The 26,648-nt window shown below is 41.8% G+C and overlaps 1 protein-coding gene across 1 annotated transcript; it reads right to left on the bottom strand.

The window, feature by feature from the left end:
- Nucleotides 1-9,525: 9,525 nt before the first annotated feature.
- LOC147894851 (endonuclease V family protein) lies at nt 9,526-18,078 on the bottom strand. The gene is made up of 2 exons (XM_087385075.1): nt 16,901-18,078; nt 9,526-9,663 (listed from the first exon to the last, which is right to left on the bottom strand). The coding sequence occupies exon 1, from the start codon at nt 17,911-17,913 to the stop codon at nt 17,086-17,088; it is 828 nt and encodes a 275-aa protein (XP_087241201.1). The 5' UTR covers nt 17,914-18,078; the 3' UTR covers nt 9,526-9,663; nt 16,901-17,085.
- Between the last annotated feature and the right edge of the window lie 8,570 nt (nt 18,079-26,648).

Below are 26,648 nucleotides of genomic sequence, written 5' to 3'. Positions count from 1 at the left end.
CACTTGCATGAAAATAGCTAAGGAGTGTTGTGACAACAATGAATTGCTACCTATCAATGTACCAAGTCACCAAGACTAAAGGGTGACAGTGGTAAATTATTGAGAAAGGCTTCTTGCATGGCAAAGGAAAAGAAAGAGCTGATTGTGATGGATAAGATGAGGAAGGGTGCAAGAGATGGTAAATCTGTAGATGTGGCAATGCCACTGAAAACAATCAAAAGATAATTGTGGGTGAACATCCTGAGTGAGATTTATGTTGATCTACAGTGAAACCAGCTTCTTTTTTAATGTTGTGTAGTGCTAAGTAGTGTAACCTATGGGTGTGACATGCTAATCCATGCTTCATTTTTTATTGATATCATCCACCAAAACTAACAAGCAAGATGCCTTGCAAGTAAGGGGCTCCAAGCCTCTTATCCACATTGCCCCAAGGCCCACATATTACTAGAATCAACAACTAACAACAGTCAGGTTGAGCTTTCAAGGCCTTACTTTGGTGCGAAGACTATAGAATGAGCTGAAGGAGGGACCAAGCACATAGAAGAAGATACTAAAATTGGTGTGAGAATGGAAGCAAGAGGGGTAGACCTAGGTAGGAAAAGAAAGGATCAAGAGACGTATAAGAAAGATGAGAGTATTGAAGTAGGAGGGACAATCCTATGAAAGGAAAGAGTTTTTTTTAAGGGGGGGATGTTCAAGGCACCATGGATAGTCTTTGATTAAGAAATTTTTGTTTGCCCCACAAAATTATGCAACAATTGGCCACTTGGGCATAGGCCCAAAATTTCCAAATTTGGCAAATTTAATTTTAAAAAGTACCATGGAAACTGTTTTTGGGATAAAAAATTGAATTTGCCCCAAATGTTTCCCCCAAAATGCTACATTTCCCCTGGAATTTTTTGGGTAAAATCAATTTGGTTTGACGTTTGAACTTTTAGGAACATTTCTTCCCAAAGGAATTGACCAAATCGTGCATTTTTTGTAGTGAAGAGGAAATGCCATTTTGTAGTGATTATTTATAGGGCCACATGACTATTCTCTTAAGAACATTTGATATAATGTTTTCCCCAAACAAATAAAAAGAATAGTATCACCACCACTCATCCATAACCACCACGTCTAGGAGATGCGACTCTTAAACTTACCCTCTCCCATTGACTTCTATTAAATTTCATCTAATATCCTTGGCAAATCAATGCCATTAAATCCTTAAATTTGATGATGCACATAAAAATTGTTTACAATGAGAGCGCGTAAATAAGATCCAACTAGCCTTAGTTGGGCTAGCTTGGCATATCATCAAATTTGATGGTGTTGCAAAATACCAATATCTAGGAAAAAGGAGAAGTATATATTAGATTTTAATTTATATATATAATGGTTTTTGTATACTTCATTACAATTCACTTTACAAGATTTTATCTTGCTTTACCTCCTCTACTTTTTGCAATATTACTGCTCTTCTATGGGGTGCAAAGATAGTGGTTTAAGTGAAGGTTTGTACAATTTGTGTGGCAGTGGAAACACTTGCCATACTAGTGGCCACCAAAATCCTTCTTGCTATTCTTTCTCCAAAAGTGGAAAGTGCCGGATCTTGCCTCACCAAAATACAATTGTGCATAGATGGAGGCACAGATCATGTAGAGTCTAGCATTATCATTGTAATTTTTAACATCTTTGAAAAGTTCCATGTGCTTGTGGATTGTTGCAAGACATCAACCTCGCGATCAAAACTCTCATACAACTCTGCCTCTCTACTCAAATAACAAGTAGAAGCCATGAAGTTGTGGTATGACTAGTAGGATGTGGCCATAGGAGGTCTATGGAATCTAGCAAGAGTAGGGTTTGGAGAGGTTGTCTAGGATGTGAGCACAATAAAGGCTATATTTAGCCCTAAGGCCTTTATATAGTTGACTCCATACTCTTTAAAACACTCTTAAAAGTCAAAGGTGATGTCTAAATACAATTTAGGTAATAAAATATTGGGCAATAAAATATCTTAGCTTATTTCTAGTAAATCTAGGAACCAAAATTCAAATCTATTTGGAGCTTAGCTTATTTCTAGTAAATCTATAACCAATATCTTAGCTTATTTCTAGTAAATCTAGGAACCGATATTTAAAACTATAACCATGAATAGATACTATAAAGCATGAGAATAATTTACCATGACACTTTTCTAAAATGCAATCAATATTTTAAAATATGCAAAAAAATAATATAGAGTCATTGCTTAAAATCAAAAAATTGTGAACTTTGAAACTACTAAATTTATTAAGTATAGACTCATAACACGGATTTACAAATAATATCACACTTCAAAAGCTCTTAAATTTATTCAATACCAGTATGAATGGCCAAAATACAAGGAGTCTTTCATTTCTCAAGCATTAATGTTGCTTCAAGATGCTTCCTTATTATCATTGTAAAGAAAAAATCACTATTATCATCAAAGGTGTTAGCGATGTATTCTCGAATGTGCTTCAAGTTCTAACTATCTGTGACCTCAAGACATTGTATTTTCCCATTTAACATATGTATCTCTACCTCTATGGTGTCCACTACATCAATATCCATAGCTATCCATGTGCCATGATTATTCTTCCAATGTCTATAAGTGCATCTCATGTAACAAATACTATGCACTACTTGATACCGTATTACTAAACTTTCTTTACTAACTACACATCTAAAATGGTCTCCCTTTTGAAAACCTTCCCTAACATCCCACATTGGGTATAGGAGATTATCAAGAAGTTCCATGACTAGGTCTTTGCATACCCACAATGGCCTTTGTTTTGTGGAGAAATTTGATTTAAAGTAGTAAACAAATACAATGGAGGGCATGCACCAACTAATACCCACAGATTTTGAACCAAAAGTTAAATTCATTGATGATTGAATAATAGATCTCATCTTCATTCTAAATGCATCTATAGATAATGGATCAGGAAGAGGCCATTCTAAACTATCAAAGTTAGGAAGAGGAAAAGGACAAAGGCTTCCATATGTACCTACTCTTCATGGTACTTTGTAGCATGCATTATAGAAAAAAATAGTAGATTTTGTTAAGCAAGACTCCATCCCGAGATCATTAACTCCTCGATGTTTGAATGAAAAACTTGAAATGTTCCGATGAAGCTCTCCAAGCGTTGGGTTTTGACTTTGGTAGAAGAAAAAACATCTACATAGGAAGCCAAGAAAGATGTCAAAATAAGCCAATTAATCCCTTGTTCTCTCACTCTCTATCTACTTCACATCACTTCCTTGTAATACTCTCTCTCTCTCTCTCTCTCTCTCTCTCTCTCTCCCACCTTCCTCTGTCCCAGCCGACTTAGTATACTGCTTGGTCGCTCACCTACAATACAGTCGCTCACCATAGCCCATCCCATCTCACCACCATAGCACTGACTTGACTCATTTTGTTTTGTCTTGTCTGCATGCCTCCTCCAAGGTTTTGGGTCCTAAGGTTCCTCTACAGGTCACCGCCAGTCTTTATCTTTCAGTTCAGTACAGTTCGATTTTGTTCAACTCAACCCAACAGTCTGGTTCAGTTGAGTTTCAGCATTTCTTAACCCCAGTTCAATTTCAACTCAGTCCATTGATCCTAGGTTGGGCTAAACCCCTGGCCCAACTTGGAGGTTAGGACCAGCATTGGGGTAGGTAGTTTTATGCAAGCCAACATGGAACCTATCAAGAAGTTGTTTGCCACCTCGACCTTAACCTTGACTTGCAAGATCTCTTACTCGCTTGTTGTAGCTTTTGCCCTGACTCCTAGGGGAAAGACATACCACCCAATGAAGACCATCTCAAATCCACAAGAGGGCATCTATTACCTAGAGCTTGAAGTTCAAGAGTGTTGGAAAGGTCACCTCCCCATCTGTAAGCCCCCATATGAGGAGAGCATGGGGGAGGGAGACCTAGGGCAGTACCCAACAGAAAAAGAGAGAAAGGGGCTGCTACATAGACAGCATCATGGCTGTCATCTGGGCAGCACATCTAGAACTGTTATGGGCAGGACAGAGGGCCAGGAAAGTGCGGAAGCATGGCAGATCTGTACGGATTACAGATGCCTGCTGTACAGCTGGTTTCAGGGTCACGTACGGAGCTCAGACAGGAGCCCTAGAGCTGGAACAAGCCCGGAGCAGAGGCAAGACAGTCTGGGACAGATTGCGATGGATCTAGGACAGGAGGCGCACTGTTTGCAGTAGGTTTTGGGGGGGGCTGGACCCTGTATTTATAGGGCATCTGCCCTTGAAAGGTGGGCCAAGGGCCCTTGTAATGAGTGCCCCAAAAGGGTAGCCCACAGTCCCATAAATGGAGAACTGTGGGGTCGGTTTTCAGACAGACTGAGTCGACCAGATTAGGGCTGACCAGTCGGTATTTTTTGCAGGCCTTGGGGCCTATATAAAGAGGTCATTCAGGCCTCATTTCAACATCATCTGGAGCAGCAATTCCACCAGTAGAAGGAGCAGCAACAGGTCTACCTTTGGGCCTATAGTCAGGAGGAGAAAGAAGTACCTTGTGCTGCAGACTTAGCTTGCAGGAGGCTGCCCACCTAGGCTGGTTTCCAGACAGCAAGGTGGAGAGGATCATTCTAGACGGAAAGTCTACTCACACTCGAGGTGGAGCACGCGGGCTCGAGTCTAGAGATAACCAGCAGATAGGAGAAGGACCTTGTGGTTAGATCAGAGGACCACACCATTGGTGGGACTCTGGATCTGTCTCTCTTGTATTGTGTCCATAGTTGTGGACGGAAATATATATTTTGGTGGTTTCTCTATCTGGTTGGTTCATTGTCTATTGATGAGTTTGCACACCTATTGTATGCACATAAGTAAAGAAGTCTGTGATTCCACACCCACACCGCACACTGTGTGAGCTCCTGGGCATTACTATCAGTCTTCTGCTGCGTGTACCCTCTGTTGGGTCTTTTCTAACATGGTATCAGAGCCCAAGTAGGAGGCTCACAGGTGTGGGAGCCTGAAGGCAGGGACCTTGCTGAAGGACGACCCTGATTCAGAAGCTCTAGGGAATCGACTTCCACGACTGGAGGATTGTGCCCTTGCGAGAAGAAGGGTGACTCAGGTTCAGTCAGGTGCGTTCAGAGTTCTGGTTTACTGAATTTGAGTTTGGTTGACTTTGTTGTGTGGTATATACAGCAGAGATGTCGACCTCTACAGCCTCTTCAGCCCCTGCTTTCCCTTCCTCCTCCTCCAGTTTTCTCTCTTTCACTATCCCTAACTTTGGAGAGTCTGGGAACCTGGATGGGACTAATTACCCGATCTGGAAAGTGAAGATCCGGAGTCATTTAGTGGCTCGGAAGTTGTGGAAGCTGACCACGGGAGAGGAGTCCAAGCCGGAGGACATGGTGGACAGTAAAGGGAAGGTACTCATGGCAATAGACAGAGAGGAGCTTGAAGCTTGGGAAGAAAGAGATGCCCATGCCTTGGCAACAATTATAGGGACTACGGCGGACTCCGTTCTTCCGCATATCCAGCTGGCCGAGACGTTAGTAGAGGCGTGGGCCACCCTGAAGGATCTGTACGAGACAGACAATACCTCCCGGATTGTGCTTCTTCAGCATCAACTCTACAATCTTGATATGGAAGAAGGCGATACGGTACATAGCCATTTGACGAAGGTCAAGGTGGTGCAGGATCAGCTGGCAGCAATTGGTCAGAAGACAGACTCATGCCATCTGGCCTTGATGGTACTGAGGAGATTGCCTCGGAGTTTCAAGAGCTTTGTTACGGCTGTGACAGCAGGACAGAGGACCAAACCTCTGACGTTTGAGGAGTTGTGTCCATTACTGCTACAGGAGGAAGCTCGGGAGAAGCTCTACAACGAGGATAAAGATGACAAGGCGATGCTGGTGAAGGATTCCACTGGCAAAGGAAAGGGCAAGCCTAACGGTGGCAAGTCCAATAAAGATGACTCTGACGACAAGGGGACTTCGAAGAGAAAGCACAAGAAGAAGTGTTTCTATTGTGATACGCCCGAACATTTTGCAAAAGACTGCAGAAAGAAAAAGGCGGATCTGAAAAACAAACAGGAGTCTGACTCAGATTCAGTGGAAAAAGCCAAAGCAAATGTGGTAATCGAAGAGTTGTTCCTGGTGACATCACCGAGTGTTACCGAGGTCAGATATGTTGATCCAGAAGTCACAGTAAGGATGTCTGACATAAAGATGTGGGTCGACGAGGAGTCAGATATCTTTGTGAAGGTGAAGGACAGTATGGAGCGCTTGGTACCTTCCAGGTGTGTGGCTGTTGACACTGACACGAGGGTGGATTCCATGGAAGGCCCTGGGGTCTCATGGTCAAATGGATGCTGGACTTCAGAATAGGACAGTACAGGATTACACAGGATCTTGACGGGTGCCTCATTGAGGTACAGGGGTTGCTTTCAGAGCGAACATTCAAGCAGTACAACAATCTGGTATGTATTTGATATTCTGCATTTGAGCCTTTATAGCATGCTGTGGAGAGATTCTGCTCTTCATTTGTCTCAGGTGATAAGAGATTGGAAGGAATTGGCCTTCTTTGAAGGCTGAAGGGGAAGTATTGGTGCTTCTTCAAATCTCGGACGCAGATTGCTAGAAGGTGATGGACAAAGAGTACTGAAGCCAGAAGAGTACCTACTTGAGAACTCAGCGAGAGTTCATGGTCCAGGTTATCTGGAAATATTCATTGGTTGCAGACCTTGCCAAAGGAAGGATGGGTTGAAACAGACCCTCAGAGCATGGTGCCTGGAAGACTCCAGGTTGTTCACTCATTATGAGGTGGACGACTGGAAGATCATGACGGCTGGATTGCTCGAGTTCAGAGGCGGGAACGTGACTGAAGGAGGTGGTACCAGGAGGTGCTACCAGAGATGGACCTGTGTACCAGGATGGTGTGCGGAAGCGGAACCGGACCTGGTGGAGCAAGAGCCACTGGATGCAAAGCCAGGAAAAGATTTCGACACCGAAAGGTTCCAAAGGACTACGACCAGGGAGTTACTGGAGCATCTTCATCGACGTGTTGGCATTGGGCTAAGATGTGTCGGTGAGAGGGGGTGTTGGAAAGGTCACCTCCCCATCTGTAAGCCCCCATATGAGGAGAGCATGGGGGAGGGAGACCTAGGGCAGTACCCAACAGAAAAAGAGAGAAAGGGGCTGCTACATAGACAGCATCATGGCTGTCATGTGGGCAGCACATCTAGAACTGTTATGGGCAGGACAGAGGGCCAGGAAAGTGCGGAAGCATGGCAGATCTGTACGGATTACAGATGCGTGCTGTACGGCTGGTTTCAGGGTCACGTACGGAACTCAGACAGGAGCCCTAGAGCTGGAACAAGCCCGGAGCAGAGGCAAGACAGTCTGGGACAGATTGCGATGGATCTAGGACAGGAGGCGCACTGTTTGCAGTAGGTTTTGGGGGGGGCTGGACCCTGTATTTATAGGGCATCTGCCCTTGAAAGGTGGGCCAAGGGCCCTTGTAATGAGTGCCCCAAAAGGGTAGCCCACAATCCCATAAATGGAGAGCTGTGGGGACGGTTTTCAGACAGACTGAGTCGGCCAGATTAGGGCTGACCAGTCGGTATTTTTTGCAGGCCTTGGGGCCTATATAAAGAGGTCATTCAGGCCTCATTTCAACATCATCTGGAGCAGCAATTCCACCAGCAGAAGGAGCAGCAACAGGTCTACCTTTGGGCCTATAGTCAGGAGGAGAAAGAAGTACCTTGTGCTGCAGACTTAGCTTGCAGGAGGCTGCCCACCTAGGCTGGTTTCCAGACAGCAAGGTGGAGAGGATCATTCTAGACGGAAAGTCTACTCACGCTCGAGGTGGAGCACACGGGCTCGAGTCTAGAGATAGCCAGCAGATAGGAGAAGGACCTTGTGGTTAGATCAGAGGACCACACCATTGGTGGGACTCTGGATCTGTCTCTCTTGTATTGTGTCCATAGTTGTGGGCGAAAATATATATTTTGGTGGTTTCTCTATCTGGTTGGTTCACATATCAATAGCATTGAAGCTAACGATAAATCTCAAACTCGACTCCTTCGAGAATCATATTAGATGGAAGAAAACAAAGAACACTGTTAAACAGATAAATGCTCTAAACTAGGGGAAGAAGCCCGACCAAGCCATCATCATGGCTTCGTCATCATCTAGCTAAACGACTTTTTTTTTTTTAACAAGAAAAAATAATATAATTTAGGATTTTACACGATCCTTGCATGTGATGCATCCGTGCCATTCCCATCAGCTTGCTCTAAAACCTTGTCATTAGCAATGTTGTTTTAGGAAAAGTAAAGCTAGTGTGAAATTTGAAACTTAAAACATAAAACATGAATTTAAAATTGATGCTTTTGATTTAAAAGTAGGCATATGATTTGAATTTCGAAATTCAAAATTCAAAATCTAAAATTTTCATTCTTAATGCAAAGCACCATGCCTAACTCACATGCAAAGAGATTTCACCATGTAGCCAAATCTTAACTCAAATGCATGCCATATGGCCAAATTTTAACTCCAAGTGCTGCTTTAGAGATTCGACCATGTGGCCAAATCTTGATTTCATAGCCTTCTTCATTGAACATATTGGCAGAGAGATTTGACCATATATCCAAATCTACATAGGCTATACCTCACAAAGACCAAGCATAGGCATGGAAGAATTCGACCATGTGGCTGTAGCCAAAACCTTTGAGATGCAATGCCCTGATCGAGCACTATGCCTAACTCAAGTGCACCTCAAGAGATTTGGCCATGAGGCCAAATCTTGATTTCATAGCCTTCTTCATAGCACCATGCTGGCAAAGAGATTTGACCATATGTCCAAAACTACATATTTTGTACTTCACAAGAGACCAAGCATAGGCATGGAAGCCTTCAGCCAAGTGGCCAAATCTACAGGCAAAAACTTTGAGAGACATTGCCTTGCTATGCATGATCAAGCACCATACCCAGCTCAAGTACAGATCTAGAGACTTGGCAGTGTGGCCAAATCTAATTTCATAGCCTTCTTCACAGCACCATGTTGGAAGGGAGATTTGAACATATGTCAAAATCTACATAAGTTGCACCTCACAAGAGACTAATCATAGACATAGAAGCATTTGGCCAAACATCCAAAACTACTAGCAGGCAAAACCCTTTGAGAGACTATGACTTGCTATGCATGATCAAGCACCACGCCTAACTCAAGTGCAACTCTAGAGATTTGGCTTTACAACCAAACCTTAATTTCATAGCCTTTGCCATAGCACCATGTTGGCAGAGAGATTTCACCCTACGCCCAAATCTACCTCACAAGAGACCAAAGCATACGCATGGAAACTCTCGAACAAGCAGCCAAATCTACTACTAGACAAAACCTTTAAGAGGCAATGCCTTGCTATGCATGATCAAGCATCCATGCCTAAGTATTACTCTTTTTTTTGTGTATGTGTGTGTGTGTACGCGCGCGTGCGTGTGCGTGTGCGTGTGTTTGTTGACTTTTAAAGAGAGACACAATCGCATTAACTCCCTCAAACAAAGACATTACTCAAAAGTATATTACAAAATAAACATGACTCAGCATGTGGGGTCTACATTATATACACACAAAAGTAAGGATAACTCAATTTGATAAGCTTGTAACATGTTGCAAATGAAATTGAAGGAGCTCCACTCACCTGCATCCATCCACAATAAAGATATGTTAGAACAAGAACCTTTTATTGTGGGACTGCAGGGCTCAACGCAGAGCTCCACTTGTTATTGATGTCACAATATCAAATGTAATTACAAATCCAACCAAATCAATATATCCTTAGCAAGAGGTACACTATGGCGAAACTCAATGTTTAAGTCAACATTTTGAGGATGTTCCAAAAGAAGTCAGCACATCATGAAGTCATCCATGTATTTGGAGATACATCATTCCCAGGTGACTAGGGAGATACACTATTACCCAATGAGTACAGGAAGTAGCCCTTAGAGTTAATCCTTGCAAAAGTATGAGTGTTTGATTTATACTTTGAGATTACGAACATTTAATTAAAGCACTTTCCATGGTAAGGTGAGCAAGTGAACAAGTGCAAAGAGAAGATCATTTAGATATAAACCAATGGATGTACTAAGTAGATGCCTATCGAGAAGACCCATAGGGATTGAAACATGTACTAAAAATCCCACACATTTTTTAGTCATATTCATGATAGAGCTAAGTATATAACCCCAAGTACTAGATCCTAAAAGAGCCAAACCTGAGGTATTCTTCTTTCCTATATTGTTTGAGGACTCCCCATGTATTTAGGGGCCATAAGTAAAACACAAATTCCCCATGCCTTACAAAAAACATATTTTCCCATGTCTTTGGTGATAAGTCACACACCTTGATGACATTTAATGTCAAGTGGGAAATCAATGATGTGATCATGTTGTGCAGAGGTTCGTATATGATCATATGAAATGCAACTGTTTAAGTCAAGGACCGTTAAAATAGAGCCGATCAAGAAGCGTATAAGGCTATTGCTTTCACAAACTTGAATCATTACCAATAATGTAACGTTGCCACATCAGTATATAATCGAGGGGTTTGATTTCCACACTCATGCATCATCTTCCTCCCATCTTCTTAGTTCTACCTATCACCACGGTCTTCAACTATTGTTAATCAGCTCGTCAGCACCCAAGTTTATGTCATGACGCCTCCCTTATTTTGCTGGTCCTCGCCAAAGCTCCTCCAAGCTAGCCATGCTTATCTAGATAGCCTTTAGCTGATCCTCATACAAGCATGTCATTCTAGCTCATTGTATTGGCATGCGTCTAATTTTCCTCGTGTGATAGATGCCATGCTATAGATTCCGAAGGTAAAACAAGAAAGGCCAGCTTACTAAAGCCAAGAGATGGAGCGCCGGCTGGCTACTAAACCAACTCACAATAGTTAGAAGGCTCCGAAGAAGGTGGTAGATCAATGTATCTTTGAGGAAGATGGCCGATTAGGATATGGCTATGGCATATGCTCTTACCTCCATAGCTCTATGCCTTCACTTTTATTAATCTCGACAGCTCTTTTAAAAGGTATCACATAGAATTGTCACGTCCGTTGAGCAGCTATGCACATCTGTGAGCATGTGATCGAGATGTTATTGAGCTATACCCTTGAACCCGAGCTCCTTGATTGGTTGTGATGCTAGGGCAGTCTCTGCGATTCAACTTATATACTAAGACTCGAGTACATGGTCTCGGGCCATAAACCATTGGTAATTATACAGTCCACAGTCGATTCAAACGTCATCACTAGGCAATGAAACCATTCATCAATGATTGTATGGTTTACCATTACTACACCCATAAAAATAGGTGGCCTAGTTCAACCCGACCTTCCATCTCAATTTTTGTCCGTCATCTATTACCTAATGAGCCTTAGATATCTCCCCATAGTTTTGGATATGAGCTCCTAGTATCGGATTTGAACCATTATCATGTGAGAATGACTCATTAGAAGCTTTAAAAAAGTATCATAAGAACATTGATACCCACACTCTCATTCTAAGCAAGAATGTTATGCCCATGCATGATCGTATGCATAACATGGAGAGGCCATATTATCCATACAAAGATTACCTTGGCATTTATGCTTTTAATGGAACATTTTATGCACTTGTCATTATCCATGTACCTCATTTTCACAATAAACTACACGTGTGTATGTGTGAGGGAAAGATTTTACGACACCCCTTTGCATAGTGAAAAGACAAAAGAGTGAAGCTAGACAATGAAATAGGACTAATTGCATTGACGAAAAAGCTTGTACAAGTTGGTGAATCCCTGTTTATAAAGGAACTAGCAGTGGGCCGTTTTGTAGAAATGACTTTTGCAAAAACTGTATAGAAGTTGAGCTTGGATAAGTCCTGGCAAGCATCACTTTTATTAAAGAGGGGAGTCTGCCAACCTGCCACCATCTAACAAGGAAAACGTGGTGAGAACCTGCTTAAACCTTAGTTGGGAAGAGAAGTGTCATAAACACCCCATAGGGTTCACCAATTCTTTTATACTTAGAGTTCTTTTGGCTTTCACAACTAAGAAGAGGAAAACTGTTTTCAGCCTCCACCTTTGTGTATATTTCCCCATTGTGTATGTGAGAAAGCTGCAAGTGAGACTCCTTCCTTCTCTCCCACTCTCTTCACATGGTATCAGAGCTCAATTCGTGGTACGGAGCTCAAGAAAGCAAACCAAGTTCGTTGTGTCCTAGTAAGAGGATCAGTGTTGCTTTCCTTTTTTTCAAGTTTGGGAGCAAATCTCTATAGGTAGCACAACCAAAAAGTGCAAGAGTGCACTGTCTCAGATTGGAACGCCCTTCGCGGTGTGGCAAGAGGGCAGTATCTGAGTCCCTAAATGAGATCAGCCTGGTCTCGAATAGCACGAGCTTGCTCTTGTATGAGGCGCGCCTGCTCCTAAGTGCAGCGACCCTGCTCGTGTGCAAAGCGTGACAACTCCATCTCGCGCTCTAGGATACTGTGTACCCCATCAGCAAGTTCTCCCAAGCCTCTTATGGCTCAGCTTGTCCGTGTCCTAGCAGAAACTGGAAGGATTGTGGCATGAAAGTGTGAGGGTGAGGCTGGAGGCTGGGTGATGACTAGGTGAGCTGGGTACGATATGGAGATGATAGTGTCCTGGATGAGGCAATCTTAGCAGGGTGTGGGAACCTAGGCTGACTGAGAGGTAGAGGGGAGAGAAAGGTCGAGGCGTAATGCGGAGCAGTGTATGACCCCTCCGAAGTGGGTGTCATAATCGGAGAGAAAGCTGTAGCGGGAGAGGGAGCGAGAGATGGAAGAGATGAGGTCAGTGAACCCCCCTCTATCCGACAGAAGAGTGAAGCAACCGATGTCATGGGTATGGGTATGTCGCTGGCAATAGCTGTTGCTGAGGATTTAGAGGTTGTAGCTGGAATTCAAGCTAAAGCTGAGGCTGAAGCTGAAGATGAGGATGTAGCAGGGGCTGAGACTGAAACTGAAACTGAAACTGAAGTGGAAAGTGAAGCAATCGATGTCCTGAATATGGGTATGTCGCTGGCAGTAGCTGTAGCTGAGGATGTAGAGTTTGTGGCTGGAACTGAAGCTGAAACTGAGGCTGAAGCTGAAGCTGAAACTGAAGCTGAAGATGAGGATGTAGTAGTGAAGCTGAAACTGAAGCTGAAGATGAGGATGTAGTAGCAGGGGCTGAGACTGAAACTGAAACTGAAGCGGGGACTGAGGCTGAAACTGAAGCTGAAGCTGAAGCCGAGTTGGACCCGTCTCTGCTTTGCTATCAACTCCCAGTCCACTTTGGTTGTAGCGAGTGTTCACATCCTCAAGTTTCAGTTATGTTTGTTTCTTGTTTTTGTTGTCGTCTTTCTTGGCTTTATCCGTATCTTTGCCATCTTTGCCCATTTCTTTGAACTGATCCATGTATCCTTTGTGCAGGTCTTAGTGCAGGAGCGAGAGCGGGAGCATGAGCCCCCCCCCCCCCCCCCCCCTGGCGGGAGGCACACCTAGTCCTGGGGATGGAAATCAATGAGGAGGTAAGAGGCTAGGGGAGAGGCTCGGAGGGGAGGGGGAATTTTAGGTAAGAGGCTAGGAGGGGGGGGTAGGTTAGAGGTTAGAGGAGCACGAGCGGAGGTGTAGTGGAGGTGTAGCGGAGCAGGAGAGGAGGTGTAGCTGAGAGAGAGAGAGAGAGAGAGAGAGAGTTCTAACATATCAATCTAATGGTATCCATTCGCAATGGCTCTTTTTCCATATTTGTGCCAAAACGTCATGTGCATCTCAATCTTCTTGACAAAATAGTGACATTCAATACTTCCATCACACGATACACATATATGAATCTCTGCACAATGTACCTTCTTGTTTCTTTCCATTCCTCTAGCAGAAATTCTTCCACAGACACTCTTGATGCTTTCTTGAAAACAAAAAAAGTTCTTTGTTTTGTGAGGAGACTTTCTACGAGGCAAAAGTCGAATGAATATATTTATCGGCATGTCATCAGCACCCAACAGGGCGCAAATTTCCCTCTGGAACAATTTACATATACTTGTAAAAGCAAATATCACTGTGCATAATCTTGCTATCCACACAAAGTTCCTCTCCAATTTTTGCTGCCACACCTGTAAGAGCCCAATCATACTTTCAACATGCTCCCATTCGTAACAGATTTGGAAAAAAATACAAATCTGATTTATCTAATGTAAAAGCATACCACAGCTTTGAAAGTTTGAAACTTTGTCATCTTAAGTTTAAGATTTTAAAAAACTGTCTTGAGAATTTAGGATAGGTTTGCTGGCAGTCCGACCTGCCTGCCTTGGGACCTATAAAAGCCCCCATATTCAGTGCTATATATGCCCAGCTCCATAGCCCACCCCATGGGCTATATGCACTAACCAATGTGCCCCTCTACAAGGGTCTATGCCCAGCTCCATAGCCCACCTCATGGGCTATGTGCCCCTCTACAAGGGTCATGTGCAGCCCCATATATGGGCAACACCATGACAGTCCCAGTCTGGACTGATCTGCCCTGGGAATACCAAGAAGGTGTTTGTATGCTCCCATGTTTTACGCATAAATGTTTTTCTGGTGTAATCATCAATGAAAATAATAAATATTTGCTTCCGCCCAATGATGGTGCATGGATTTGTGCCTTTTTCAAGTTTACGTTGATCCAAGCATTTAGAAAGATCTGGGAATAACCTCATCCTAGCCTTATTGGACACGTCACATGGGTACATTTTAAAACTTGTGTTCTTAGTATTAAGACTCCTTCACTGTCCTACACTGCTTCCCATACACACCATCACAAAATTCCATCTGCTGATCTTTGGTAGACCATGCATCAAATTGTTCTAATTCAAGTGCCGGAGTCTTTGATGCCACAAATTAGCTTCACTATGAGCAATTGTGCATAGTGTCCTACAATGTCGCATTATCTTAGCCTGTATAGTGTATCATAACTCAAACAATGTGCAAGAATTATGTCCTGATTGAGCAGTATGCCTTTCTTATTGTCAAAGAGAACTTCGATTCTTTCATCAGTGATCTTGTATCAACACTGGGTTGGCTTGCAGGGGTTGTTGTGCCGCTTGAGGTGATGGTGGACCTTGAGTGGCCCCTCACATGTAAAATGTGTGCAGGGATGGCCACAATCACACAACCCACTCAATTGAGGGGACTTTTGGGCTGCGCTTTGTCTCATTCTACAGATGATCTATACATCATTTTGCAAAAGGGCAGCTCCCCACAAAACTCTTCTATGAAGATGCCTTCTTGTGGTCAAGCACTGAAGACCTGAAATTTGCTCTGCTTCATGCCCTGGTGTTGGTGTGTCCGGACCTTTCACAATCATTCATTGTGGAAGCCAATGCGCCAGTGGCAAAGCATTGGGAACTGTTTGAAGGCAAAAGCATCGTGTGATCGCTTTTGAAAGCCCAGAGTTTGATGACAAACAGCTCACATATAGCATTTGTAATCCAAGAAATGTTGGCAATCCTGCATGCCTTCAAAAAGTGGCATCGCCACCACAGGATGCTTAGATCAGTACTCAACAGTCAACTCAACTTGTCCATCAAATAAAAGAGCTGGTAAGCCTCAGTACAGTCCTACGACTTTGACAGTGAATACATGAAGGGAAAAGAAAATGTGATTGCAGATGAGTTGTCCAAAATTTTCGCTTACATGTTGTGTGCTAACTCCACTATATAGAAGGATTGGGTACATAGAATTCAAGAGTGAGTCCATATGATTTTCATATTTCAGACTTGCATGACCCGACTAACATGCCAAGACCATATAGAAGGATTGGGTACATAGAATTCAAGAGTGAGTCCATATGAAATTTTCATATTTCAGACTTGCATGACCCGACTAACATGCGAAGACCATATAGAAGGATTGGGTACATAGAATTCAAGAGTGAGTCCATATGAAATTTTCATATTTCAGACTTGCATGACCCGACTAACATGCCAAGACCATCCTGAAATTAAATTGCATCATGGCCTATTGTGGTTCTGGGACAATATTTATATAGTTCAAGTCTTGTAATATAGAATATAGATCTAGATGAATCCAGGAACATGCCCAGACTCATCCTCTAAAAACACAACACATAGTGCAGTTTCAATCTCATGATAGTCACTCATAAGGTTGAAAACCATAAATTCCATCCACACATAGCAGGGACTAGCTACTATGACATCCCCACCGATGTCATCAGCGCCCAATGGTGGGTGTAGACCATAGTACAAACATATGCTCTCACTCATACAAATCTACACACACACACATACTTGAGCATCCATTTATACAAAGGTCTTGTACTGAGTTTCTGTCGGCACTCCAGAGGTGAAGGGCAGACTCAGCCATGACAAAGGCTAGCACTAAAGGAGAAGGCTAATCAAAAAGTAGTCCACATTCTCTTCATTCAAGCCACAACTGCTTGTGAAGACTACAATTTCATTGTAGTCTCTCCATCTAAGCAAAACTAGCTGATAGGGCAACATACCGCCACTATATCTTCTGCAGGACGAAGGCAACACCTGTAGCTGAGTAGAATAATTGACCTTTATACGTTCCCACTTTATTTATAATGCTGGCGAACGGCATTTGCTTGTTCAAGCCTAGAGGGCAACCACCAACTCCTCCATGCATAACAAAAAGCAGCTGGCAGCTGCTCAATCGGTGAGAGGAAACGGCACACTGTTTACGATTCTACCACACTAAGCGAAAGGCTGAGGTATTAGTCTGGTGAGACTGATGCGATGACCAAATCAGAGCGAAGGCCTGAACACCCGTCAGGTTTACAGTAAAAGACCAAAAACTTCTTTACTGATTCTGTGCTACTTGAGGCAACAGTAAGAAAGCTTGATTTAAGAAAGAACAGACAAAAGAAGAATACCTGGTTGCAAGCTACACGCATTTTTTTCAAATGCAGTCCAAGCAAGTGCACAAGAACGATACTAGGTCACGAGCCCTGGTTTTTTGCAATTACATGGTTGACCAACTCTTCGGCTGCTAGCTGGGCACCGTTCATTGCCATCATACCATGGTTTGATGAAAACGACCCTCAAGAAGAAGCCCATCTTAGTTGCCGCACTTGACCCGGATTTGTTCTCTAGACCTTATATCGGCCTGTCTCACAGGTTCAGGAATACGATATTTGCAGCATCGTTGTACCAAGTCTACTGCTGTCTGCAATGAAATACGGTGACCGATTGAAACAAAGATAGGATTTTTACAACCTGTATGACTTTTCAGTGCCATCCCCAGTATCTGTTTAGAATTCCCAATCAAGGTTGTAACGTCTTTTATTTCTTCACTGTCTTCGGAAACCAATCGCACCTCTTTCCTGGTAAGTCCATCTACGTGATGCAGATTTTTTGCAACTCCAATGGTGGGAATATCTGCTAACACACCAAGGTGAGACGCTAGTCCAAAACCTCGGGGGTGAAGGATTCCATTGCCGTCCACCATAAGAACCTGTGGATACAAGTCGGCACGCTCTCGAGATAGCTTCTCTAGAAGCCCCAAGAGCACGGGGCTCTCTCTGAAAGCCAGAAATCCCGCTACATAGGGCAAATTAAGATGCACAATGTCAAAATCTTCATAGACAACACTCATGCTGTGCAGCTCCAAAACCACAATTGCACCGCACGCCACTGAAGGGTCTTTTTTCCAAAAACTTAAATCTACTCCTCCGACATATTTTAGGAGTGCATTGGCATTGCCACTGTCGGGGGACAACTCCGTGCTGAAGGGAAGATTGGGGGGTACCTTCCAAGAGAAATCGTCATAAAGCTTCAATCCTTTTTTCAGCCTTTCCTGTTCGTCCTGCCATGAGATTTGCTGTGGCGACAGGTCCGGAGCAGCCAGCTGATGGCCAAGGTCGCGATCGCTTGAATGGGGTTGCATGTTCCTCAGATTACTCAGGTTTCCCACTGTCTTCCCTCGGCGTCGTTCTCAATTACAAGCTTCCATGGGTATGATCATTCACTTTTGCCACCCACTCTCCTCTTGTCTATTGATATCTTTGCTATTGAGACGAGCTCTTGCACCCTATGTTGCACCTGATTTGTGCTATTTCCTTGCTAATCTTCTTCGAATTTGACCCATGGAACATGTCCTAATCGTCTTCGAATTTGACCCATAGATCACCAATCGGTGAATTTGGTAATCTTCTAAGGTACAATGTATAGTCTAAACTTCCTAGACGGCCATTCATATGATACTTTCATATTGTCTTTGTTGCCTGGAAAAGTAGACTCCATAGCTTCTTAATTAAATTATTTATGCTCTAAGCTCCACAAAGGGAGCATATCTATTTCTAGAAAGCCTATTGGAAAGTGATGGCTCATTGTGGTGGACTCACCATGCTCACAACACCTTGTGTAGATTGCACGGTATGAAAGACAAAGCCATAGATGAATGCAAATCCATATATAAGAACACCAAACATACATTGCCAAATGGCTTTGACTAACTTCAAAGAAGATAAAAGTATTCTTTTTTGCACATTCGTCAAAACAAGATACACTACAAGCGGCATGTCATAAATGGCACATCCATGTCTTTGTCTTATCTCAATGTACATGTCGAACCTATAGCCCTTCACCTTGGCCTTCACTTTACTCCTCGCTTCATTGTTGGCTCCTTTTGTTTTGGGAGTTCAACAGTGTTCTATGAGTATTAGAGATAAATCTATGAAAATACACGTTTGTGAGTGAGTTTTAGCTATAATAAGGGACTCCTTCACCAAAGTCGAAAGAGGTTTCTTGACCAGAAAGAATTCGAGATTTAAGCTCTAGGAAACATTTTTGGAAAAGGCTACCAGTACCTTATTCTTGGCATATCATCTGCAATGCTTGGCATTTTAACCCTAATTTCTTAACTTTTCCTAATGTGGAATTTTGACATGTCATATAAGCTCCCTTAGGTGGACACACTTTCAGTTGAAACCCTCCCATTGCATTATAGTCAAAACAAAGATAAGAAGGATATATAAATCTATGTGGACAAGAGTTTCTTTCTTTAGCCCACATGTTTTTAGGAGAAGTGGGATAGTGAAGTGGATTTTACCATATGCCCTTACACCTCCTTTTAATTGTAAGAAAAAGATGTTTCATAAAAAAAATGTTTTTTGACTTCTTTGAAATCAACAAAGATGACAAAAAATCAAACTATGTATACATGGTGCAATGGGAGTACATGTACATAAAGTACAACTTAGCCATCAGTTTATAATATTAAGTTGTAGCTTCATCATAGAAAATACAAAGTTGATACTGAGAATAGTTGAATTTATCATGGGAAGTGGTTTGGTGGCGATATCCATAACTTGTTCTTGAGTTAGACCATGAATATTTTAGAATGGTGTGAGCTCTCTTGATCTCAATTATTCAATTGATACTAACAATTGTTTGGATCTACCCAGTTTGGCAATGATAGAATGAGGCCTTTCTATCTACATTAGCATAGTCTAATTTTTATGATGTAGGGTATGATGTACAACAATCACATGCTTTTATGGCTAATCATGTATATTTGTAGGTAGACCCTCACATGAGGCTGTTCCATCTACATTGTAAGGTATATCCATCACATGCTTGCATGGAACAAACTCCACTTTTTGATCATGCAAATTCGCAAGTGATTTCCCTTAGCATGAGTCCCTTCCATCTCCATCAAATTTTAGAGATTTATGTCAATGATTTATCCTTAGATTAAATTTCCACCACCACTTTAAATCAACAAATCAATCCTTAGCATGAGGACATTGCATCAAGTCATTCTTGCCAGAGTATAGTTGATATTTGCCACCATAGAGCAACCTCAATAGTAGTCCAACCTGCAGTCATGACTATTTATAATAGCAATCTTGTGTTGTAATCCAAGACTATCAATTTATCCAGACACCGTTCCTCTAATGTTATTTCAACATTTAGGAACTCATATGCTTATGGGATAGCTCATGCATTCTCTTTTGCAATTCTAGCTATTAGGCCTTCTTCTAGTTCATTTCTTGATGGGCTTACGATAGATTCAATTGCCTCTAATGACAACAGATTTTGAAACACTCCCTTGCAGATTACTTCTTTAGCTCATTTTACTTGAGCATTCAAACTATCAAGCCTTCCCTTTGGAATCAACCTCAGCATTTTATTAACATACAACTTCAAGTTTATGTGCACCACAGAGAAGACTACAAGTATCATAGCTCTCCTTTAGCTCCTAATGTTAAGTAGCCCTTAGACCCATCTATGGATAGTGATCATGCAATTTCTACTATCTCCCATTATTTGATAGAGCTTATTCTACTTCCACATATCAGGTGTAGTGTTGCCACTTATCTTAGTAACAGTCTTGTTTGCCACGACCTTTCATATTGCACCTTCTTTTAGCTATCTCGATGTGCTCCAAATCTAGATTCTTTTATTAATAAGGGCCTTTTCCCACTAGTAGTTAGGTTATGCTAGTGAGCTTAACATAACTAGTTCTCTTAAGTTAAAGTTAACCTTAAAATGGAAATTACATTCCCATTGGTAACCCATTATGTTATGGACTAAGTGGTCTTAAATAAAACTTTTGATGTATTTGTTATACCAAATGGTTTATCTCATCGATCCAAATTTAGTTCTTTGAAGTTAAGGTCATAATGGATTCTTCTTTTCAAGACCTTTCAAATGAGTACGCATGTTGTATAGTTCCGAGTTGATCTTGACCATGAAATTTTCTTAACAAGAATCTTGTTTTAAGTATCATTCCCTTTGCTCACCCTTAAGTTAACCATTAAATTTTCACATTCTCTTCTTAAAAGTCCTTAAAGTACCTATTTTGAAAGGGTTGAATTTACAAACATTTTTAACAGGCAGTTAGGAGGTTTACCTTAACTACTTTCTAAAAATGCTAATGGGAATGCACACTAATGTGGACACTCTGTTCAGAGCCTAAATTAGTGCTCCCTAACTGGTAATGGGAATAGGCCCTAAGCTTCATATCAACAGCGATTTGTGACATGTTGATATTTGGATCAACCATCTGCTATATGTAGTAATCTTTGATCCTAATCTTTGATCCAAGAGGACTTATTTCTTTTTGGCATAGTTTAGTCTTTCCTTCCACCATATTTTTTGGTTTTTATTCCCAAGGGTGAAGGATGATTACAACCTATTGGCGAAGTGAAGGCTCAACTGTATAATAAGTACTCAATGTGAAGGCTTCTAATGTACAGTCACTATCGTTAGCCCTTACTACTATGATATATTTTTACAATTTTCTTTTTTAGTCTCAATTACTATGATATGCACCAAGAAATCAAAAAAAAAAACTTGTACATGCATCCTTTACTTATGCATTGCAAATTAAGAGGGTGTGTTGAGAGTAATGTAAATTGCATTATTCTAGAGAGGTATATATTCATCATCATGTTCATAACACTAGTGTATAGCTACCCAAGGTATCATGTGCACTCCTTTCTCCCTTGCTTTCTCAACACTATTGATGCAAATCTTTTCTAAGTTATGGCACAGTTTCTTAGAGGGAAATAGTATATTTGGATTCATGTAAGGAATCTTATTTTGTAAATGTTGTATCAAGTTAGAAAATTTAGCTCATTCACCTTTCTTTATCTTGTTGTCATGGATAGTGATTGTGGATCAAATCCTACGCCCCCATTCATCATCGCATGTTTTGTGGAATGCTAACAAGTAAGTTGACCCACTTTATCATGTATTATACCATCATTAGGACAATGATGTGTGAGTCTCCCCATTTTAAGATATGGTGGATGTGTTATTTGAATGGAATTTTGTGTATGGCTTTATCAAGAACGACAAATCCTTAAACTTTCTAGTTTTTAATTTTTAAGATTTTTTGGATCTAATGTAGTTAACTCATCATTAAGAGAGTCTCATGTGTTAAGTTTATTAATAGCCTAAACTTATCTTACGTATGTGAGGGGTTGTGTACATAGGTACATGTGTACACATACATGCTTGCATCCCTCACATACATGCATACATATAGCCATTTAAATATGCATACAAATTTGTACATATAGCCATTTAAATATGCATACATATATATATTTATATATACAAATCCGACATGCATGCACAACTATCCACATGTGTGCACCCCCCCAAGACACACATACACACATGCACGTGCGCTTTTAATGGTATCTTTTCGAAGCCTATTTACCTGCTAGATATGTAACTTAGTAGATAGCTTGCTCTTTGGAGATAGTCAAATGGGTCATTGGAGCTTCTTTAACTGAATGGTAGGCAAGGTTTTACTCAAATGGGTCTTTTGTTTGTTTAATGATAACTTCAAGTATATTTTGGATGATAGTGAATGAAATTAAGTTATTTTGGATTCACTAGTTTTAATTTTAGTTATTTCAAGCTCATGTTGTTGCAAATCCTGGGTTCTTAGTTTGCTTGTTTTTAGTTCTGGCTTCCCAATTGGCTATTTTGGGTTTTTGGATTCACATGTCCCAAGTTCATATGTTCTAAGTCCACTTGCTCTAGGCTCCACGCTCACTTGTTCCAAATTTGGAGTTCTCATACTCTATATGAATTTTGATTTTCTCATATGTTCTAGATTCATTGATTCTAATTCACTTCTTGTTGGGTTTTGGTGTCACAAGTTTGAGGTTGTTCTGGGTTTTGATTTACATTTGTTCCCACTTTACTCCTTTTAGATTAATTGGTTGCCAAGTTTTGGGTTCACTAGTTTTGATTATGTTTGCTATCAAGTTTTAAGTTTTCTCTTTTTGAATTCATTGGATACATGTTTTCATAGTGTCTTGTGTTTTGGTTTCATTATTTGCTAGGCTTTGGGTTAACTTGTTCCAAGCTTTGGACTCTAAGTTTGAATTTCATTAGTGTGCTCATATGATATGCTATAAATCATTGAGTTCTAGTCCATGAGTCTACTCATATGATATATAATTCATTTTCCTCATATTAGTGTACTCATGTGATATATTATAAACATATGAGTTCTAGGTGCTTGGGTCTATTCATGTGATATATAAATCGTTTTTCCTCATTAATGAAATCAAGGTTTTTTGAGAGACATACAATGTATTTCCTCCCTCTTTGCTTTTTTTGCATTGGAGGCATAGAAGAAACACCATTTGGGCTAATGGGATGCAAATCAATTTACTTCGCATAGATATTATCTACCCTTCATTAGCTTGTTGCCACACATAATACACTATCTTTTCTTTTCCCTCTACCTTGTTTGGACAGCTCCACCATAGGAGTACTAATGGCATGAATGCTTGGGGTTTGGAGAGCTTGGATATGGTGGTTGGAGGGTGAGATCCTCTTCTCATGCTCTAGCACTCTTCCATTACGTATGATGCAAAAAGAGGGCTTCTCAATAGTTTATGATACAATAGATATGAAGGTAGAGTACAAGTTCATGCTATTTCTTTTTATAAACTATCTTTTAAATTAAACACTACAATGATGGTCTCTACAATCCCTCCATCCCTAGATGACATGGATCAAGGACATCTTTTATACTTCTCATTAGAAGGAGGTCATCATTTTCCCTATTGTAAGTTTCTCTATTTTGTACATATCTGCTACCATTGGATGTTTTCCATGTTACATCCCCTGGTTCTACATTGTAATAACTCTATTTCATGGTGAACAACTTCAACTTACCTTTGAAGCTACATCAAGTTTTCACCTTGATATCCCACTCATCACTATACTCAACGATGATACAATTGTTCTCTTCAGCATACATTTGCTCCCTTCAAGACTTTGTGGATTCTACAAGTGTGATAAGCCTAGTTTGCTTGTCTTTGAATGTGCACTTACAAGCTAATTATATTAAGTGTAGGTTCCTTCAAAGTGTTGGGTTTCATATATTTTTTAAAATTATAAGATCTTTGGGTCATAGTAGCTAGTAAAGGTTTCTAAATGGTTTGGTAAGATTAGGCAATGTCAAACAATGAACCCATCACAATGTTAGATATCAATGCTCCACTCTCGTGTAACTACGCGAGAACCAGCTAACTCTACTTGTAAGCCCCCCATATGAGGAGAAGGCATTTGAGTAGCTCCATTATCCGGTAGGTCCTGGTTTGGACACCAGATGGGGGCCATGTGTGGCCTGATGGCTGGATGGAGTGGGCACACTGCCAACTAGGCTACATGCAAGTGCGGGAAAGCATCCCATGACTGACCGCATTGAGGGTAGATGGAGCTTTTCTCGGGGTAGCCAACTCTCGGGTTGCGGGGCCCGTTTGGAGTCCCAGATGATCCCGGATGGCTGTGGGCCGAATGGTAACAATAGGTTAGTTGCTCTGTTTTATGCCACGATTTTGTCGTGTAGTCGGTGGCCTATTTCGGGACCGACCCCCAGTCGACCATTTTGGGTAGACTGGGTCGGTCACCACATTAGGTCTAACCGACTACGACTAGTGGCTATATAAGAGCAAGCCCGTGAAGCCCATTTCATCACTGGCTACAGCAACCCTGATTCCTTAGAATCCAGCCTCCGTCCTCTACTGTTTCTAGCATGCCATCGAAGCTTCTCTCACAGGGGCGCACGGCTGGGAGGCAGCACCATCTATTGTATCAGTTCTACAGTAATCAAATTTTTGATTCTCCATACTATCTGTTTTCTCTCTTGCATACGAGATCCTATTATTTGTTGAGCACAGACATTGTATTATTTTCTTACATGGTATTAGAGCCTGGACTCTAGCAAGAAGATTGGTAGTGTGTTTCTATTTGCAAGCAGATTGTGAGAGATGGCCCAGCCCACAAGACTGCGAATCCCACCGTTCGGCGAAAGCGAAAAGTTGGACGGCTCTAACTATCCACTCAGGAAGTTCAAGATGAAGACCATCCTAAGTGCATACGAGCTTTGGGACACTACTACTGGGGTGGACGTGAGGCCGGTTGCAAGACCGGATCCAGCCAATGCAGGACAACAGATAGTACCAACTGCGGATGAGATTCTCGCGTGGACAAGAAGAAATGCAGATGCGCTGTGTTCCATTGTCTGCAGTGTAAGTGATTCTGTCATGGCGTTAATTCAACATGTCACCACAGTAGAGGAGGCATGGACGGTCTTGAAAAATCAATACGAGACCACGAATCAGACGCGGATTCAGAATCTGGAGACTCAACTCGCGAACGAAAAATTGTCTGAGTCTGAAGCGGCAGAGAAGTTCATCACCAGGGTGAAGAATCTGCACGATCAGATGACTGCGATTGGCATCACCATCACCAGCGAGAATCTAGTATGAAGGTGCATACGGATTCTCCCACCAAAGTACGACAGTCTTGTTACGGCGCTGAATACGCAGAACAAAAATCCGCCCCTCAACTTTGAGGATTTCAGCGCGATGCTTCTAAAGGAGGAGATGCATCAAAAGACGAGGACTGGAGAAGATTCGGCTTTCTACGCTGGATCAAAGAAAGGTAAGGGTAAGGACTCTAGTAACCCATCTTCTTCTGATGATAAAAAGAGAAAGAAGAAGATCAAGTGCTTCTATTGCAACAAGGCAGGGCACAAGCAAAATGAGTACCAGAAGAAGATTGTAGATGAGAAGAACGGAGTAAAGAAAGAGTCCAGCAACAGCGCGCAGGTAGTACCAGTAGAGCTGTTCGTCGCAATTGTTGGTATACCTCTCTACAGCCGGTAGGGAATGACATCCTGGTAGCAATCAGCAATGATGCAAAATGTCTAGCAAAAGGAAAAGGTATGATTGCTCTCAAGTTAGATGGAGTTGTAAAACAGTTGTCCGATGTTCTTTATGTGCCAGACATCAAGCGGAACTTGTTGTCCGTTTCTACGATCATGGATTGGGACCTTAAAGTTCACTTCGATAAGAATGGTGCACAGATTGTGGATCTTCAAGGGAAGGTCATTGGTAAAGGTACACGGCGCAACAACATCTACGAACTCTCAGCTTTCAGTGCTCGAGCAGATGTGAAGAACACTAAGCTATGGCATGAGAGGTTTGGTCATCTAAACCTTAGTTCTTTGAAGGAAATGCATAAAAGTGGAATGATTGCAGACCTACCAGAAATTTCAGATCTACCCAATGTATGTGAAGCTTGCATGATGGGCAAGCAGCATCGGCAGCCCTTTCCTAAATAGGCTAGCAGGGCAAAGGCTCCTCTAGAGCTCATTCACACAGACCTCTGCGGAAAGATGGAGACGGAAGCTTTGGGTGGTTCCTACTACTTCATGACGTTGATCGACGACTATAATAGAAGGATATGGATATACTTCCTGAAGACTAAAGACGAGGCTTTTAGTAAGTTCAAGGAATGGCATGTAATGGTTGAGAAAGAAATGGGGAAGAAGGTGAAGAAGTTGAGATCAGACAGAGGTGGAGAGTTCACATCAATTGAATTTGAGAGTTACTACAAAAGTCACGGGATCAAGAGGCAGAAACCCCCGCCACATACATCACAGCAAAATGGAGTAGCAGAGCGTAAGATGCGCATCATCTGCGAAATGGGTCAGAGTATGATGAAAGGGAAAGATCTGCCAAAGACTTTCTGGGCTGAAGCATGTAACACGGCAGTTTACATTCTCAATCGTAGCTACACGAAGGCTGTGAACGGGATGACTCCACTGCATGCCTTTTCTGGTAAGAAATCTTCAGC

This window comes from Dipteris shenzhenensis, chromosome 14 (genome assembly GCF_047967505.1).
Source record: "Dipteris shenzhenensis isolate YYH24624 ecotype China chromosome 14, Dip_SZ_1.0, whole genome shotgun sequence".
NCBI classification, from domain to species: domain Eukaryota; kingdom Viridiplantae; phylum Streptophyta; class Polypodiopsida; order Gleicheniales; family Dipteridaceae; genus Dipteris; species Dipteris shenzhenensis.
The sequence above is the reverse complement of the archived record's forward strand: the minus strand, read 5'-3'. Positions and strand labels throughout refer to the sequence as shown.

Coding starts and splice junctions, on each gene's coding strand:
- LOC147894851 (XM_087385075.1), bottom strand. CDS start 17,913: ATGCAACCCCATTCAAGCGATCGCGACCTTGGCCATCAGCTGGCTGCT.